The sequence below is a fragment of the Lichenostomus cassidix genome, chromosome 9, assembly GCF_008360975.1.
Source record: "Lichenostomus cassidix isolate B80296 chromosome 9, HeHo_3.0, whole genome shotgun sequence".
NCBI classification, from domain to species: Eukaryota; Metazoa; Chordata; class Aves; order Passeriformes; family Meliphagidae; genus Lichenostomus; species Lichenostomus cassidix.
In genome coordinates, this window is record NC_139490.1 from 22796675 (window position 1) to 22812291 (window position 15617).

At 47.4% G+C, this 15617-nt stretch overlaps 1 protein-coding gene across 2 annotated transcripts in view; it reads right to left on the reverse strand.

Moving 5' to 3' along the window:
* Nucleotides 1–14982, reverse strand: part of RYK (receptor like tyrosine kinase) — a 52057-nt gene extending 37075 nt beyond the window's left edge. For both annotated transcript variants that reach the window (XM_085069919.1, XM_085069918.1), the window contains exon 1: nucleotides 14586–14982. In XM_085069919.1, coding sequence (XP_084926045.1) covers nucleotides 14586–14868 — 283 coding nt within the window. In that variant the 5' untranslated portion in view covers nucleotides 14869–14982. The remainder of the gene's footprint in view (nucleotides 1–14585) is intronic.
* Nucleotides 14983–15617: the final 635 nt, after the last annotated feature.

A 15617-nucleotide genomic window follows, 5' to 3' on the forward strand; every position in this document is an offset into this window, starting at 1 on the left:
CAGCTCAAGAGAAGTAATTCCTCCCGTTTAGTGCAAAAACTGGGCACAGATCAGTGCAAAGTGACATTTTCTCTTATTTCAGATATTGATTTAATCCACCTTGTTTCCACAAGATACAGAAATGCAGCAAAGATGTTCCTCTTCACTCTCATTGCTGTTAACCACTGAAGTTTAAACTGCCTGTTGCAAAAACCCAGCTTCATAAAAGTAATATAAAAAGCAATCCTAACTGAAGCTATCAGAAGTATCTTGATGTGCAATATCATCTAAAGGTGTACAAAACCAAATTACCCTACAAAAGGGCAATCAAACTTCTAAGCTTTAATGGTGGTACAACACTGAGTAATTTCATTCTACAGGGCATAATGTTTTAGTGTCTGTACTGCCAGAAAAAGCTCCACACTAACAGGAGGCATTAATTATGTGAATTTCAACAGCAAAATCTAAGAGGTGCGTGAGAATCAATGTTGTGTTGTATTGTTTCAAAATATTCTGTTTTAACACTGGCACAGAAAAGTAGTTTCAGAGGTTTTGTTCTACAGCTCTGAATTCCTAAAAAAGGCAGAAGATTGTCTGGCTCAGAGTCCTGTTCCCATCAGGGAGCTAAAGAAACTGCCTAGGGAAGGATTAAAACCCAAGGACACACTAACACTTTACCAGCAGATCCTCTGTGCTTCCAGTGTGTAGATGACAGATTTCCTTAAGTTCCTACAGGAAAGCTGGAGAGGGACTTTTGACAAGGGTGTGTAATGATAGGAAAAGGGGCAATGGCTTCCCACTGCCAGAGGGCAGGGTTAGATGGGATACTGGGAAGGAATTCTTCCCTGGGAGGGAGGTAAGGCACTGGCTCAGGCTGCCCAGAGAAGCTGTGGCTGCCCCTGGATCCCTGGAAGTGTCTAAGGCCAGGTTGGACAAGGTTTGGAGCAACCTGGGATAGTGGAAGGTGTCCCTGCCCATGGCACGGATGGTCTTTAAGGTCCCTTCTAACCCAAACCTTTCCATGATTCTGTGATTAAACTCACAGGCATGATCTTCCAATTGCTTCTCACCAGATTTTTCTTCTAGGAATCTGGGTAAATGCTTTCTCCAAGCCTGGAAACTGACAGATACACACTTGGAAAATGTCAGTGCTTCAACACTGTACAGTAATTTTCCCTTTTAAGCTTATCAACAACTAAAACATTTCCTCTCTAGATCTTTTCCCATCAGTGAACTACAGACAAAATTCCATTTCCCATGCACAGCTAAGAAGCAGGGTCCTCCCCACACAAGCAAGAACCCAGCTCCCCACCTCCCAATCCACCACAGGACAGATCTGCTTCCAGACCATCCTTCCCTTCCTAATTTTTCATTGCCTCCCCAACTCAATCCTGAATTCCCCAAGCGCTCCGTCTGTATAATTTATCTCAATCACGCCAGCAAAACACACAAAAACTTGCAGCTGAACCTGCCAGTGAGGAAAAGCCCCGGCCTGTGCTGCGGGCAGGCAGCCAGGCAGGCAGGTGTGCTCTGCTGCACAGGGGAGCCCAGTGCCGATCCCGGCAGTGCTGGGAGCTGCACCACACCCCAGCTGGGAGGGAAGGCACTGGGAAAGGTACAGACAGGTCAGGAATCACACAGGGCACTGCAGAGAAAAGCAGTGAGAGCCACAGCCGTGGGTCACTGATGGGGTGTGGGATCCAAGTCTCACCGTGACAGCTGAAGTTACTCAGAATTGCTTTAATTCTGCATTTCCCCTTTTGCCTTCACACTTCACACTGACACCTGCCTGGCAACATTCCTTATTTAAGCCTTCAGCAAGTCATGTGCAAGGAGTCCAACTGGCACTATGCAGGGAGAGAAAACAAGTGGGGAACACTCCTCAGTGGGTTTAACACCCTGGGTTAGTGAGGATGCCCAGGAGCATCCCACATGGAGCGTGAGGCTGCAGCAGCACTTGGAGCTTATACTAAAACAGTCCTGTGACTTCATTCAGATACTGTAAGGTTTTTCCAAAGCATGCTTTGGGCATAGGTAGCTCACAAAAATGACATCAAATGAAGCAGGTCACTGCCAATGCACAGCCTAAAGCAGCAACCTCAACTTTTCACGTTTTTTTAGTGTAAATCTCTTTCAGACTCAGCAGCAGTGTAAGATGCACCAGCTGAGGCAGCAGGTTGCAGAGGAAAACAGAAACAACTTCTAGTTTCTCAGTTGTTTCAGATTTCAAGAATGCTCAGTAAATTACTAAACCTCCTGACTAGCGGGTGAGGGGAGAGAAAATGTCATTCTGCAAGATGCCGGGCTGTTCTGAAGGTGCTGAAATCCTTCTTTGCACTAAGTAGGGCAAATCCAAGCTGGATGTAATGTCCTATATGGAATAATAAAAAGAGCAAATAGGTGGCTCTGGGAGGAAAAGACAGGTGCAATACAGTCAGCTACAGGAAACGGGCAGTTCCTCAATCATTTTGTAGGCAAAGTGGCAAAACATAAAGAAAGGGGTGGAGAACCTTACAAAGAAATATCACAAAATGCAGAGGAGGAAAAGCAGCTTTTCCAAAAGGCTTCTGTTGGTTTAAGCAGAATATTGGTGATCGATGGTGACCAGTTTGAAAAGCTGGGCTGCAGCTTTGCTTTGGCAAAGCTCCCTAAACAAGTCCATATGCAGACAATGCACAGCACAGAAGGATCTGGTTTCTCCTTACTTGGACTTGACTAACCTACACCAACACACATGAAATCAGAGCAATGCTCTGCCTAGATTTTGAGGCCAAAACACCACCCTTTTACCCAGGCAACCTCTAAATCTCCTTATTAACTTCCCCATCTTTGTACCTTGGGCACAGACTTGAAAGAATAAATTAAAGTTGAAGGCAAACAAAAAGGTAAATTTAAGCAGCAGCACAGAGAAAGTCTGTCATTCTTTGCACTGTTTAACATAACAAAACATCTGAAGAAGCTCAGAAAGGAAGGGGAGAGGCCAGCTTTCATTACCAGATGCCAAAGATGCTGGGCAGCCCTTGTGCTCATGACAAAATTGAATCATGTCAGTCTAGCAGCCTAACAAAACACTTCTTTTCAAATGTCCTTGTGCAAATGCAGTCCAGCTTCAACTCTCTCATTTTTTCTTTTTTTTTTTTTTTTTCATTTTAAGCACAATATGCAAAAGAAACTTGCCTCTGCCACCATGGGAAAATTGGATTTTATTTTTATGAAGCAAATCTATCCTGCAATGTGCACCAGTACTAACATGTTCTTCTTAAAGACGACAGCAGTGTTCAGGAGTCTGTTACCTGGGGTTACACTTCAATACTAAATCACTTCTAATCTCCATTACATAATTCTGGCAGATTTTGTCTTAAATGGGGAGATCAAAAATGGGTGCGCAATGCAAGAGTTTGCTATTACACATAGGCTGAGTATTGCAAAAAGCAGCATTTTATTAAGAGCAGTCTGGTAACAATAGCTGACATAACCATCAGTCCCAGTGGCTCCCCAGCAGAGAAATGACTGAAATTAGGGTTTGTTTTCTTAATGCTCTAGCCTGTAATTTAAAAATTTCTTCATCAGCAGCTGAGAAATCTTTGCAGTGTGACATCAAACCACCACAGCCCTCCCAGCGCAAAGCCATTCCTGATCCTGACTCACAGCTACTGAAACCAATTATGATCTTTATATGAATATTTTATTTGTTCTACTATGTACTCCAGAGATTGAGGCCTCTGCTCCTGAGCAGCTCATCTGGGTTAGTCTTCTGGCCAGACCAGAAGTTCCCACTCCAGGATGAACACCCATGTGAAAACAGTATAAACCCCAAGCTTCAGCATCCCCTCCAACACCACCCCCCTCCCAAATCTGCTCATCCCACTCCATAAGCACACTGGATTCTCCCACCACTGGACAATTTAACTGGCTGAAGAAGGACAGCTTTTTACTTCTATTTTCCTTTCATTTAAAGCGTACCCTAAGTCTGAAACACTGACTTTAAATGCTTAACTTTACTCTTTTTGCAACAGGTTCTGCAAACCTCCACTGGAAAATACAGCCCAAACACAGGAAATGTGACTGAAGAACTAAAAATCAGCTCTTGACTACTGAAACATCTTTTTTTTTTTTTTAACAGGGTAGAAAGAACACACTCCCAGAGCAAGCCTTATTAGTTTGAATGTACTTAATTAATTCACCAGTCAGCTTGCCCAGGGCAGAAACTACAGCTGGAAATTCAAAGATACAAGGAAAACAAATGCAAACTGATACACATGGATCAATTTAGTTTAGAAAACAGCAAACAATGGGAATGCAATACTAAGTATCTGAAAATGCAGACAAACAAAAAAACTTCTTACATCCTATTTGTATATATCCAGTATATACAACAACAAAGTGAACTTTGCTTTAATAAAACAAGTAACAGACCACAGCCTTCCACTTCAATTTTTACTTAAGCTTTCCACAAAGCTACAGTCTGCCAGTTAGAGTTGCTAGCCAGGATTTTGGACTGAAATACTCATTTCTAAACACTTTACAGGTTGGGAAGTCTGTGGAAAAGATGACTGATGAAAAATAAAAGAGGGCAAAAACAAGTTAAACCTTCAGCAACATGGAGATGATGAAGAAGCACCTTTTCAGACTCCTAACACAGGCACTAGGGACTGTCAAAGGATGGTGTTCAGTGTCAAGCTGAAAGACAAAGCAGCAGCACAAAACCAGCAATACTCACAGCTCTGCAAGCTCACCCAACACCAAGGAGCAGCAGCAGAAGGAACATGGGCTGTGGTTATTTGTTGTTACCTGTGCAGAGTTAGCTTCTCATGAGCTGGAGGGGGAATACAACGTGCAAAGCATTCAATTTGAGGAAATACTCAACATAACTTCAAGGCAATTAATGCACCCTTGAAAATCGACCAAAATTCCCCAGCAGGAAATCTTAGCAGGAAGCTTCCCAACATCCAGCAAACAGGAGACAAACTCTTAGCTGAGAGCTCTCATTAAGTGCTTGTGAATCTTCACAGGCAGTTCACCCCCAATTCACCTCACTGATGCTGTTAAATACAATTTGCAAGTTCAACACCCCACACAAATGGCATTTTTTTCCACTGAAAGGCCTTTTGGAAAGTCAGAGAGAGGACTTCTTCCCTTCCACAGGAAGAAGCTCCCCTAGGAGATGGCACCTGCTCAAGTACAATCAATATTTAACTTGATCCATACTAAATAGAAGATATTTATTGTTCCCAGGACCCATCTGCTTAGCCTTCATTTGTCTCTGAACAGCAATTACATTTCAACCACCTGCCTGCTTGTTCTTCTCTCCTTCACCTACAGAAAAAACATCTCAACTTTCCTGCTAGGTAGGATATAAAGACCCCTGTGGAAATAGGCAGATGACACTTCTTACTGGGGGAAAAAAAACCCCAAACCAACACCGTATATTTCACCTCAGAGTAAAATACAAGCGAACTCTGCTCCTGAGAACACCTTTCGAAATGAAATTTGGGCATTTCAAGGAAAAAAAAGAAAAACCTAGTAAACCCTCACCCAAAGCAGCAGCCACTTTGCTTTTAATAAATAATGGTGCACACGAGTTACCTGAACGGCTGATTCCAAAGGAAAAATGCAGCAGAGATGCACAAAATGGATACTTGAAGGCAGAGGAAAATTAGTGGCAATGACCTACACAGAGGGCAAGGGGAAATGGGACAAGTGGGAAGAGGAATGGCACAGCTACAGGGTTGGAGGCCACTGAAAGGAAATTCTATATAATACAACAAAAAAATTCTAACTCTAAGGAAAATTATGAAAGAACTTTATTCTTAGGTGTGCTTATGAAATAAAAATTTAACTTTGCAGTAATGGCAACTCTCATCATTATTGTAACATGAAGTTTGATGCTCCTTTTGAATTAGAATGGAAGCAAACACTGAGAACAGAAAACCAAAAGGTTCCCTCCTCATGACCTGCAGCTGTCAAGAGCACAGCCCTCAAAATAAAACAGCCTCTGATCAAATGCTCAGGAGTGTCCCAAAGCTTGGAAAGGGAGCTGCTGTCGTCATCTTCCCAGCTAAAACACCATCACCTCACAGAGGTATGCCAGATGTCATTTGGGCTTGTGAATAACATGTGGTTGTGGTATTTCAGTGTCACCTACCCACAGAAGTTGTGCCATTTTATTTTTATTTCATTTTGTTATAGGAATGCACTCACATGTTGATTCAGTTATTCCTGTAGACAAGACCCTCAGTCACTTCCAGAACAGTGTCCCTGCCACTGCCATGGCTATTCCAGTAGTGAGCACCCAACAGAGTACCAACAAAGTTAATATTAATCAGGAAAAACAGATACACCCCCTCTGTCAGTGCTTCAGACCTCAAAACTCATACCTCCTGGGTTCTGTGCCCAACAGGATTGCTGAAGGGATAATGAACCCTCCACATCTTTTGAGATGCTTTGAACACTTCCATCAGAGTGACACGGATTGTTTAACACAAACCCCAGCTCCAAACAAACTAAGCCAAGGTCTGCTCGCTCCTGTGGCCATCTCTACACCCACAGGGCGTAGTATTTTTTTCTTTTATTAGGAATTACTCTGCAAGGCCATCAACTAACTCCATGAAGGCCCAAAGAGCTTGGAGAGGATAACCATCATTAGTTTATCAGCCTGCTCCAGCTTTCCAAGCCTCCCGAGCTGCAGCTCCCACGCCTGTGTTCCCTCTCTGCTCTTTCCCAAGCAGTGTGCTGAAATCAATATAGTGGTTAATTTAATTACAGCTATTCAACACCCAGTAAGTGGCAGGGCAATTCTAAAGCATCGCATTAGTTTCATGCTGTTGCTTCTGCTCCCAGCTCTCTGGAGCAGTCAGTGCAAATATGTGAGTTATCCGCTTGAAAGAAGGACAAAGGCAGCGATGGAAGAGGAATAATGCGTTTGAAGCCTTTGCCATCGCGCCCTTTGTGCCACCACAAGGCGTTAGCAGAGAGTGTTAGCATTCATCCCGACATGGGAGCTGCTGGTGCTGCTGCCATTCCAGGGGGAAAAGGGAAAAGAACTCAATTTATCAGGCACAACTCATTAAATGCACTTCAGCCCGTATGCAGCCACTGCTCTCATGGCTGAGACTTCGAGTAGGATTCAATTCTGCACACCAAAGTACAGAGCAGTAACTCTGACTAAACACCTATCCACTGCAAGGGAAGTAGGAGCCTCCGTGATATTCCAGTCTGGATAGTTTCAGGTAGCAATTAGTCATCAAGCCATTTCGCTAGAGCTCAGCACAACTGTGAACCAACACATTTGGGATTTGTCTCATTAATTCAGCTTTTCCAGGATCCAAACACAACTCTGAATAGCAGAAGAGGAGGAGAAAAACTCAAGGCTTCATCCTGTAAAATACCCTGAGTGTACAGTACAGCTGCCTCCACGGCTCCCACTCTCAGGAAAACACCACCCTGGGATTTTTCATGCCTGTGAACATGATCCCTATCTCTTGTGTTTCTCTCTGCACAGGTGGTGTTTAGGAGCAGTTTCAGTCCCTGCCTTCCTCCCAGTATCCTGAGCCCTTCTTGCTGGCTTTTCTCATGCATGCAGGGAGCTCTGCCTCCATTTCCTCTCTCGTTCCCATTCTGTCTGTGCACTGGAGGGAGAAAGAGCATGTATTCCAAGAGGCCAAACAATCAACAGTGATAAATAGGATACTGCCAAACAGAAGGCAGGTGTAAAGTCACAGCAGTGAGGAATGCAGCTTTGGCAATTTCCCCCCCTCCACACCATCAGGCCAGCCTTCAGTCTCAGAGGTCAGGTTTCTTCCAAGTCCCTGACACACAAATGTTACAAGAGCCACAAGCATTTATCACTGGACAGACCTTGGCCTCTGGGGAGCTGAAATGGCTGTTTCCTCCCAGGGCTGAGCACAGACAGAGCCACATGAGGCAGCCCAGCCGCAGTCTGCCTGTGCAGTGCTGCCTGAACACCAATTTGCAGAAGGGCAAGAGCCTTCTCCAGGCAGGATTCACACAGAGCCCCCAGCAGTTTAAATCCCAACACATCAACTGATGTGCCAAAGCAGGATTCAGAAAGCAACAACCCACCTCAGCAATGCTGAGCAGATCAATGCACACAAGGGACTGAAAGTTTATTCCACAGACTTCCCCCTTAGTGGCATCACACAGAATACCGTTTCAAAGCAATCCTAATCTGGGCTGCCTCCTGTAGGAGGAAGGCATTCCATGGGCTATTTCAATCTTTTAGAAGCTTATTCTTCTGCAGGTTTGCAAGCATTACCAATACTGCAGTAGATAATACAATTTTGCACATCTCCAAAGAAATGGCTGTCCACTGGTTATGTGGACTTTGCAAGCTAAAGGGGAGGTAACAGAATGGAAAGGGACAGAGGAACCCCAACTGCAGCTTGCTCTCAGAAGCCTCAATATGGATGTGAACCCTGGTAATTGGTCAATCTCATCAACAGGCACCGAGGCCAAGGGGAGGCTCCAGAATGAACACAGGCTGCTCAACGCCACAACACAGGGAACTTGTCACAACCTGCTGCTGCTGCACACAGCCCTGAACATCTCCCTGTCCCCAGCCCCACTGCTCCAGAGCAGGCTGAGTAACACCTGCCTGCAACCCCAAACCCACCAGCTAGTGAGCATCCATCCCAGACTGTCAGCAGGCTAAAGGGCTTTGCAGAGAGAGGTAACAGAACAATTATTCTATAAACAGCATTTGCACTTCACTGGATATATCAGAACATTTTCACCAGTTCCGTTTTGTTTCAGTGCATGGTGTCTGTCAGGATTAGAAGTAAGCTCTCCATCCAGGTGTGCACCTATGTATATCTTCCCTTTCTACTGGTGCCATGAAGTGGGTCTGTACTCCTGCAAAGACAGGCATGTGGACCACAGCAAAAACAACAGCATGCAAAAAGCATGCAGAAAGCTCTCCAGAGCTAGGCACTTAAAAGTTATGAAATGAAGATTTGAGAACACGCATACAACAGAACCTGGTCTTGAACTGTAGGTCATATACCACAGACACATCTGCTTCCACACCTTGGGGTGCTCAAACATCTGCTCCTTGAGGGACATTTCCTCCATCCTCCTGCATCTTTCCTGCATTTTTTCCAGTACCTGTGAGTTTCCCAGCTCCCATGGAAAATTATTTTGGGTGCTACTAACAGCCCTCACTCAGAGCACAGCACCAGCTTGCTGGTGGTGCTCTAGGCTGTGATGCTGTTCAAGACAGGCTGAGTGGGATTTTAACAAGGTCCTGAAGCTTTTCAAGAATCACAAAGAATACACGCTTTCAGCTCCCTTTCATAACAATCAGGCAACAAAGGAACAAGAGGATTTCTAGTCACTATAGACTCACTGCAAGTACCATAAAGCACTTTTGATGTGAACTCCTGGGACTAACTCCCCAAAATAGTGACATCAACAAAGCTGTTTCACAGTATGAAATGAAGACAATCAAGATCATCTGCTGCAATAAAATGATGTTTAGACTCCATTTCTAATATAAAAAATTGCATGTGGCCTGCAATTTCCCAGGACTCTGCTCAGCCCTGGTGAAGCCACACCTGGAGCAATGAGTTCCCCAATACAAGAGCCATGGAACTACAGGAGAGGATTCAGTGAAGGGACACAAAGAGGATTAAAGGGATTGGAACACCTCTGCCATGAGAAGACACTGAGAAAGCTGGAGCTGCTCAGCCTGGAGAAGAGCTGGCTCAGGGGGATCTCATCAGTATATATAAATATTCAAAGATGTGTGCAAAAACGTTCAGTGACACGATCGAAGGCAATGGGCACAAACTGAAACATAGGAGGGTCTGCCTGAACAGCAGGAAAAACTCATCCAGTGAGGGTGACAGAGCACTGGCACAGGTTGCCCACAGATGCAGTGAAGTCTCCATCCCCTGAGATGTTCAAAAGCTTCTGGATGGCACAGCTTGAGCAGGGGGTGGGACCAGATGACCTCCCGACGTCCCTGCCAACCTCAACCACCCTGTGAGTCAGCCGCACAATTTAAAAAACAAACAAACAACCCTCTGCTGTAATAGATTTTGCATCAATGTTGCATCTTCCAGCCAGACAACTCATTTTTGTAAACTGCACCCTGGCTTCTAATGAAATTCTAGAACACGTAAGTACAAGTCACATAAGTGAAATTCATTTAACTCCGTAATTGAGTGAGTGCAAATATAAAACTAACAACAGACAGCATTCAATGATTACTCAGAAGAAACTAGGCCACAGAACACTAAATTTGGAAACTCAACACAAACACTGTAAGACTTCTGACTTTAAAATTCCCCTGCAATTCTAATTTAGCCCCCTGTACATATGCCTTATGATAGCCCTTAGTTACATGATAATGTGGTGGCATTTTCCCCCCATGGGACTAAAGTCTCAGTTAACATTCAGACCAGATCTCTAAAAAGACCCAGAGCCATGTGACAGGAGGGCTATCCACAAGACAAATTTCACAGCTTACAGGCATGTAGTGTCCAAAAAAAACCCTGCAGGGACAGAAAGGATTGTCCTCACTGCTTAAGCACCTTGTTGCTGCTATGAATGTTGCAAAAGAACAGCCTGCAATGCCAGGAGAACGAACTGCTCAAGCCAAGTTTTCACAGGCAGCTATTGATTCTGCTCCTCAGAATCAGAGGGCAGAACCCGAAGTCTCCTGTGAGGCTGAGCTCAGAACTGCTGGGAAATCACAATCAAGGTCTAAGAGATACACCAGGAATGCACCAAGTGCCAAATAACACTGTCTATTGAATCAGACTAGATCCAGCCCTTAATTACTAAAACAAGCTATCTAATAATAATGAATATTTTCTACCTTATTCTCTAAACCTTAGCTCACAGCCTGCAAAGCAGGGATATACTGACCCTGACATCCCAGGATCCTGTGAAAAGCAGAACAATGGAGCATTTCAACATGAGACAAACACCACCTTTTGATTTCACAGGAAAACTGGAATGAAAGTCACTAAATCAAATAGAGACCTCCTGCTGAATAACTCATCACAAACTTCACACCACCTGCATCTTCAGCATCACAGGGCAGGAAAAAGGGATAGGACTGGGTGGTGTTTATCACACCTGTACAGCCACTGCACAAAACAAACAAAACTTTCTTCAGGAATAAGCACAGGCCCAAAAGAGATTCTCCATATGAACCAGCTCCAAAAAGTTACTGATGATGGTGCCAACAGAGTTCACAGACACCCCTAAAATGGTTGTGGTGCTCTGGATGTTTCTCCCGAGAAAGCAGCACTTCCCTTCCTCCTCCCCAACTCTCCCTCACCCTGTGCCTCATCACTGCTCTCACCCCAACACCTCTGGCTGCTGCTGCCATCGCTGGAGTCATCTCAATCGATTTCCCTTCCTTCTACCTCCATCCCCTCTATCACCAAATCCTGTCTGCTGCAAGCAGAATCTGACACATTCAACTATGTGAAAACTACAGATTATTTTTCCCAAAGGCTTGTAGCCTGGATGGCTGGGAATATTTTCCATGGGAATGGCAAGAGATATTTCTGACAGAGACACCATCTGCCTGCCATATAGCAAGTCCTGCTTTCAGACCCTGAGAACTCTGCAGCGTTTCGAAATACAGATCCACCTCACACAACAAGACAAGCCAGTTTCCTCCAGTTTTCTTCTACATAAAGCCCTGAAGACTTTAAAAACAATTCCTCCTAAGGCAGACACATGGTCAGAATCCCACAGCCCAGTGGTGGAAATCTGGTGTGAGCATACAGGAAAGGAGTGAGCAGTTTTCACTATAAATCACTGTATCTGTTCTTCCTCCACACCACAAAGAACAGCAGCCACAAATAATCTGCAACAAGTTCCTATTTCACTTACAAAAGCCACAACCTGATTAAAACACAGCCCATGGTTCTGCAAGACACCGAACCCCGGGTTTGTGGAGAGCAGGAGCACCAGATGCTCCACTGAACCGTGTCAGCCTGGCTGATGGAGAGACCGCGTGGGGGTTTGGCCCCACAGAGCTTCCACCAGACCCTGGGGATGTTCCAGCTCTGCATCGCTGTCTGTGACTGATTCAACAGCCACATGTGCCTTACGTTTATTCCTAATCGAATTTGCCACCTAAAGCTGTACAGGCATGATATTTAGAAGCACGAAAACACCACAGGCTGTAGTAACTCCATGTAACATTTGGGTTTATAAGCACTTCAGAAAGTCTGAGAGTTTCTGGTCAGCCACAGCAAGACAGCAGAGACAAGAGTTTGTTTAGAGACAAAAGGTGAAAGAATCCAGTTTCTATTAGCAGCTTCAGTGAACTTAACACTTCGCTTCACAAGCAAACTCATTTTCCTATTCCCCGTGACTGACTATCCCAGCATCCGCTGCACCATGGCTTTTCTCAGGGAAGTTTCAGAAGCTGAATCCCCTCCCTGCTCTTTGCAAGTTCACACATCAGTACAGGGCCTTAAATCACTAACTTGATTGTATGTAAACCCCAGTCAGATACTACAAAATGGAAAAAATTAAATAGCTGGGTTTGTTTTCAGAATCGCAAAGACCTGGAACGAAATTGTCTACCCTTCTGGATTTTCTTCTGCCAGAGGAATACATGAAGTTATTGGTAAATTGGCTTGTGTCTAAATGCCTCCTTACACTACATCTCAGCTACAGTAGCAAGTATGTGTAAAGGATACCCCTCAAATTAAATCTGCTCATGCCAAAAACACAGTTTAGATCCCTGAAGTTTAGTTTACAACAGATTTCCAGTGATCTGAACCCCACTAACTGAAAGAAGTGGCAGTTTACCTCCACATTAGACTCCAATTTATCCAGGTCTCTGGGGTCACAGAAGCAGAACACATCATTCATGTCAGATACTTAAAGTGATATAAACCAGCTACCAGACAGCTGAGTAGTAAATACCTTCAGCCATGCAGCAGTAGACACCCGTAAGAGAGGCTACAGGAAGAAATTTCATTTAAAAAATAGTGACAGCACCTCTTAAATAAATAGTAACAGCCTCCTCAGTTGCTACTTCACAATGAATAATTATGCCAGTGGGCCAAGGAAGCCTGAACAAATCCAACTAACAGAGATTTCAGGCACAAGACGTGGAAGAGCTCAAACCTTACCCTTCAGTACTTCTGAGATTAACTACTTGTTTAGAATCCCAACTCACCAGCAAGCCGTACATTTTCACCCTCTGTACTGGAGGATCTGGCAGCAAGCACGTGCCATGTACAGATGACAACAGCAGGACACTGATCATCAGAGCAAACCATGGGGGAAAAATGTTTACAGTGCCCAGATCCCCTGACTTGGGTCAGCTGCGTGCTCACAGAGTGCAAATTAACTGGAGATATTTTTATTTTGTCCATTTGACGCAAATAAAGTCTTGCACTGCCAGTTTTCCAGCTTGCAGACATACAGGGCACTTGGGAAAAACAAATCACAGGGGACACCAACAGATTTGTTTTGAGACTCCAGCCACCAACTCTAAACAAGAGCCTATGCAAGCCAAAGCCTACAGAAAACAAATCTTTGTTTAAGTCAGACTCTCCAAGCACAGAACTCCTGTGAAAGCCTTCCACAGCAGGCCAGATGGGGGACTTCAGGAACTGCCTCCAAGTCTTTGCGCAGCAATTGTCAGCCTGCCTAGAAATTAAGATTCCTTTCACACACGCACCCAATTATTGCCAGGTCTCTTCTCTGCCCTCTGCATGTCGCTTGCCGGGCTAATTAAATCATGGGCCTGAGCTCACCTCTTCCAGGGCTTACTCTGCTCCCCCAGGACTCCAGCCCTGATCACTCCAGCCTGGGGAGCCCCTCACCATCAGGGTGAAGCCCTGTGCCCTTTTCTCCCCCCCCCAGCCATATACACAGAAGGCAGCACAGAGACTCCTTCCCGAATCCTCTAACTTCTCCATTCTCACCATGACGCCAGCTGTACAAAACCCACAAATCCCTGGAATCACCCATCCCCACCCCAGCCCCACAGCACCCCATACCCCATACCCTGAGCCCCCAGGTCCTTCATCCCCACTCACGACCCTTTTCGTCCTCCCCTGCACCCCCAAATCTGCATCCCTTGCAGGAGTCCCACAGACATTCCCAGTCTCCTGGAGCCCATAGCCATTCCCTGGTCCTGCTGACACCCATCAGCCTCAGCCCAGTGCCTCAGCCCTTCACCCTCCCGAGCCCCAGCTCCTTCAGCCCCGCTCACAGCCAATCGCTCAGAACCCACAGAGATCTTGGATTCATCCATTACCACCCCAGTCCCACAGCCCCCCATCCTCTCGGCAACTGAAGGTCCTTCATCCCCATTCACAGCCGCCTCCATTCTCCCCTACATCCCTAGATCTGCTTCCCTCCCAACATTCCCACATACACCACCACTGCCCCCGGAACGCCGCAGCCCCCTCTGGTCCTGCTGACCCCCACCATCTCCAGCGCAGTCCCACAGCCTCCCATCCTTTCCCAGCCCCCCAGACTTCCACCCCGGCCCACAGGACTCCCCTCAGCCCCTCCTCAGCGGCCGCATTCCCCCGCCGGCACCACCACCTCAGCCCCGCACCGCCCCCGGGCCCCGTGTCGCCCCCGGCCGCACTCACCGATCAGCTGCCGCACCTCCTCCTCGCTCAGGTAGATGCTGAGGCTGGGCCCGGGGCCGCCGGGGGGCCAGTCCGGGGCGTGCGGGCCGGGGCCGGGCTGGCCCTGGACGCCGGCGGGCAGCACCAGCAGCAGCAGCAGCGGCGGCGGCAGAGGCAGACGGAGGAGATGGCGGCCCGGGCCCCGCACCCGCCGGCCCCGCCGCGGCCCCGCGCCCGCCTCCCCCGCCGCCTCACGGGGCCGGCCCCGCCGCCCCCCGCCGGGCTCCCGGCGCCGCGGCACCATCGCTCCGCGGGGACGGAGGGACGGACGCAGGGCCGGGGGGAAGCGGGCGGGACCCCCCGCCCCGCCGGACCCTCGCACGGCGCGGCCGCCGCCAGGCCCCGCCCCGCGCACGCGCCGCTCCCGCCGCCGCGGGCGCCCCCTGAGCGCGGGCAGGAGGGGCGGGATCCCCTCACGGCTCTTCCCGCCTCTTCCCGCAGCCCGCCCGGCGCCGGGAGGAAGAGGAGGAGGGACAGCATCCCGGCCCCTGCCTCCTGCCGCTCGCGGAATCGCGACATCACTGACGGCGGAGAAGACCTCGAAGAGCATCGAGTTGAACTTCTGACCGATCCCCACCTTGTCACCCAGTCCAGAGCACTGAGTGCCACATCCAGGCGTTGCTTGGACACCTCCAGGGTTGGGGACTCAACCACCTCCCTGGGCAGCCCCTGCCAATGCCTGGCCACCCTGTCTGTGATATCCAACCTGAACCTCCCGTGGCACAGCTTCAGGCCGTTTCCTGTCGTTCTGTCCCTTGTTCCCTGAGAGCACAGCCTGGCTCCCGTCTGGCTGCACGCTCCTGTCAGGGAGTTGTGCAGAGCCACAAGGTCCCCCTGAGTCTTCTCTCCAGGCTGAGCTCCTTTCCCAGCTCCCTCAGCCTCTCCTGGTGCTCCAGCCCCTTCCCAGCTCCATTCCATTCCCTGGACACACTCCAGCTCCTCAGTTGTCCTGGTTGTGAAGTCCCAACATTGGGCACAGCACTGGAGGTGCCT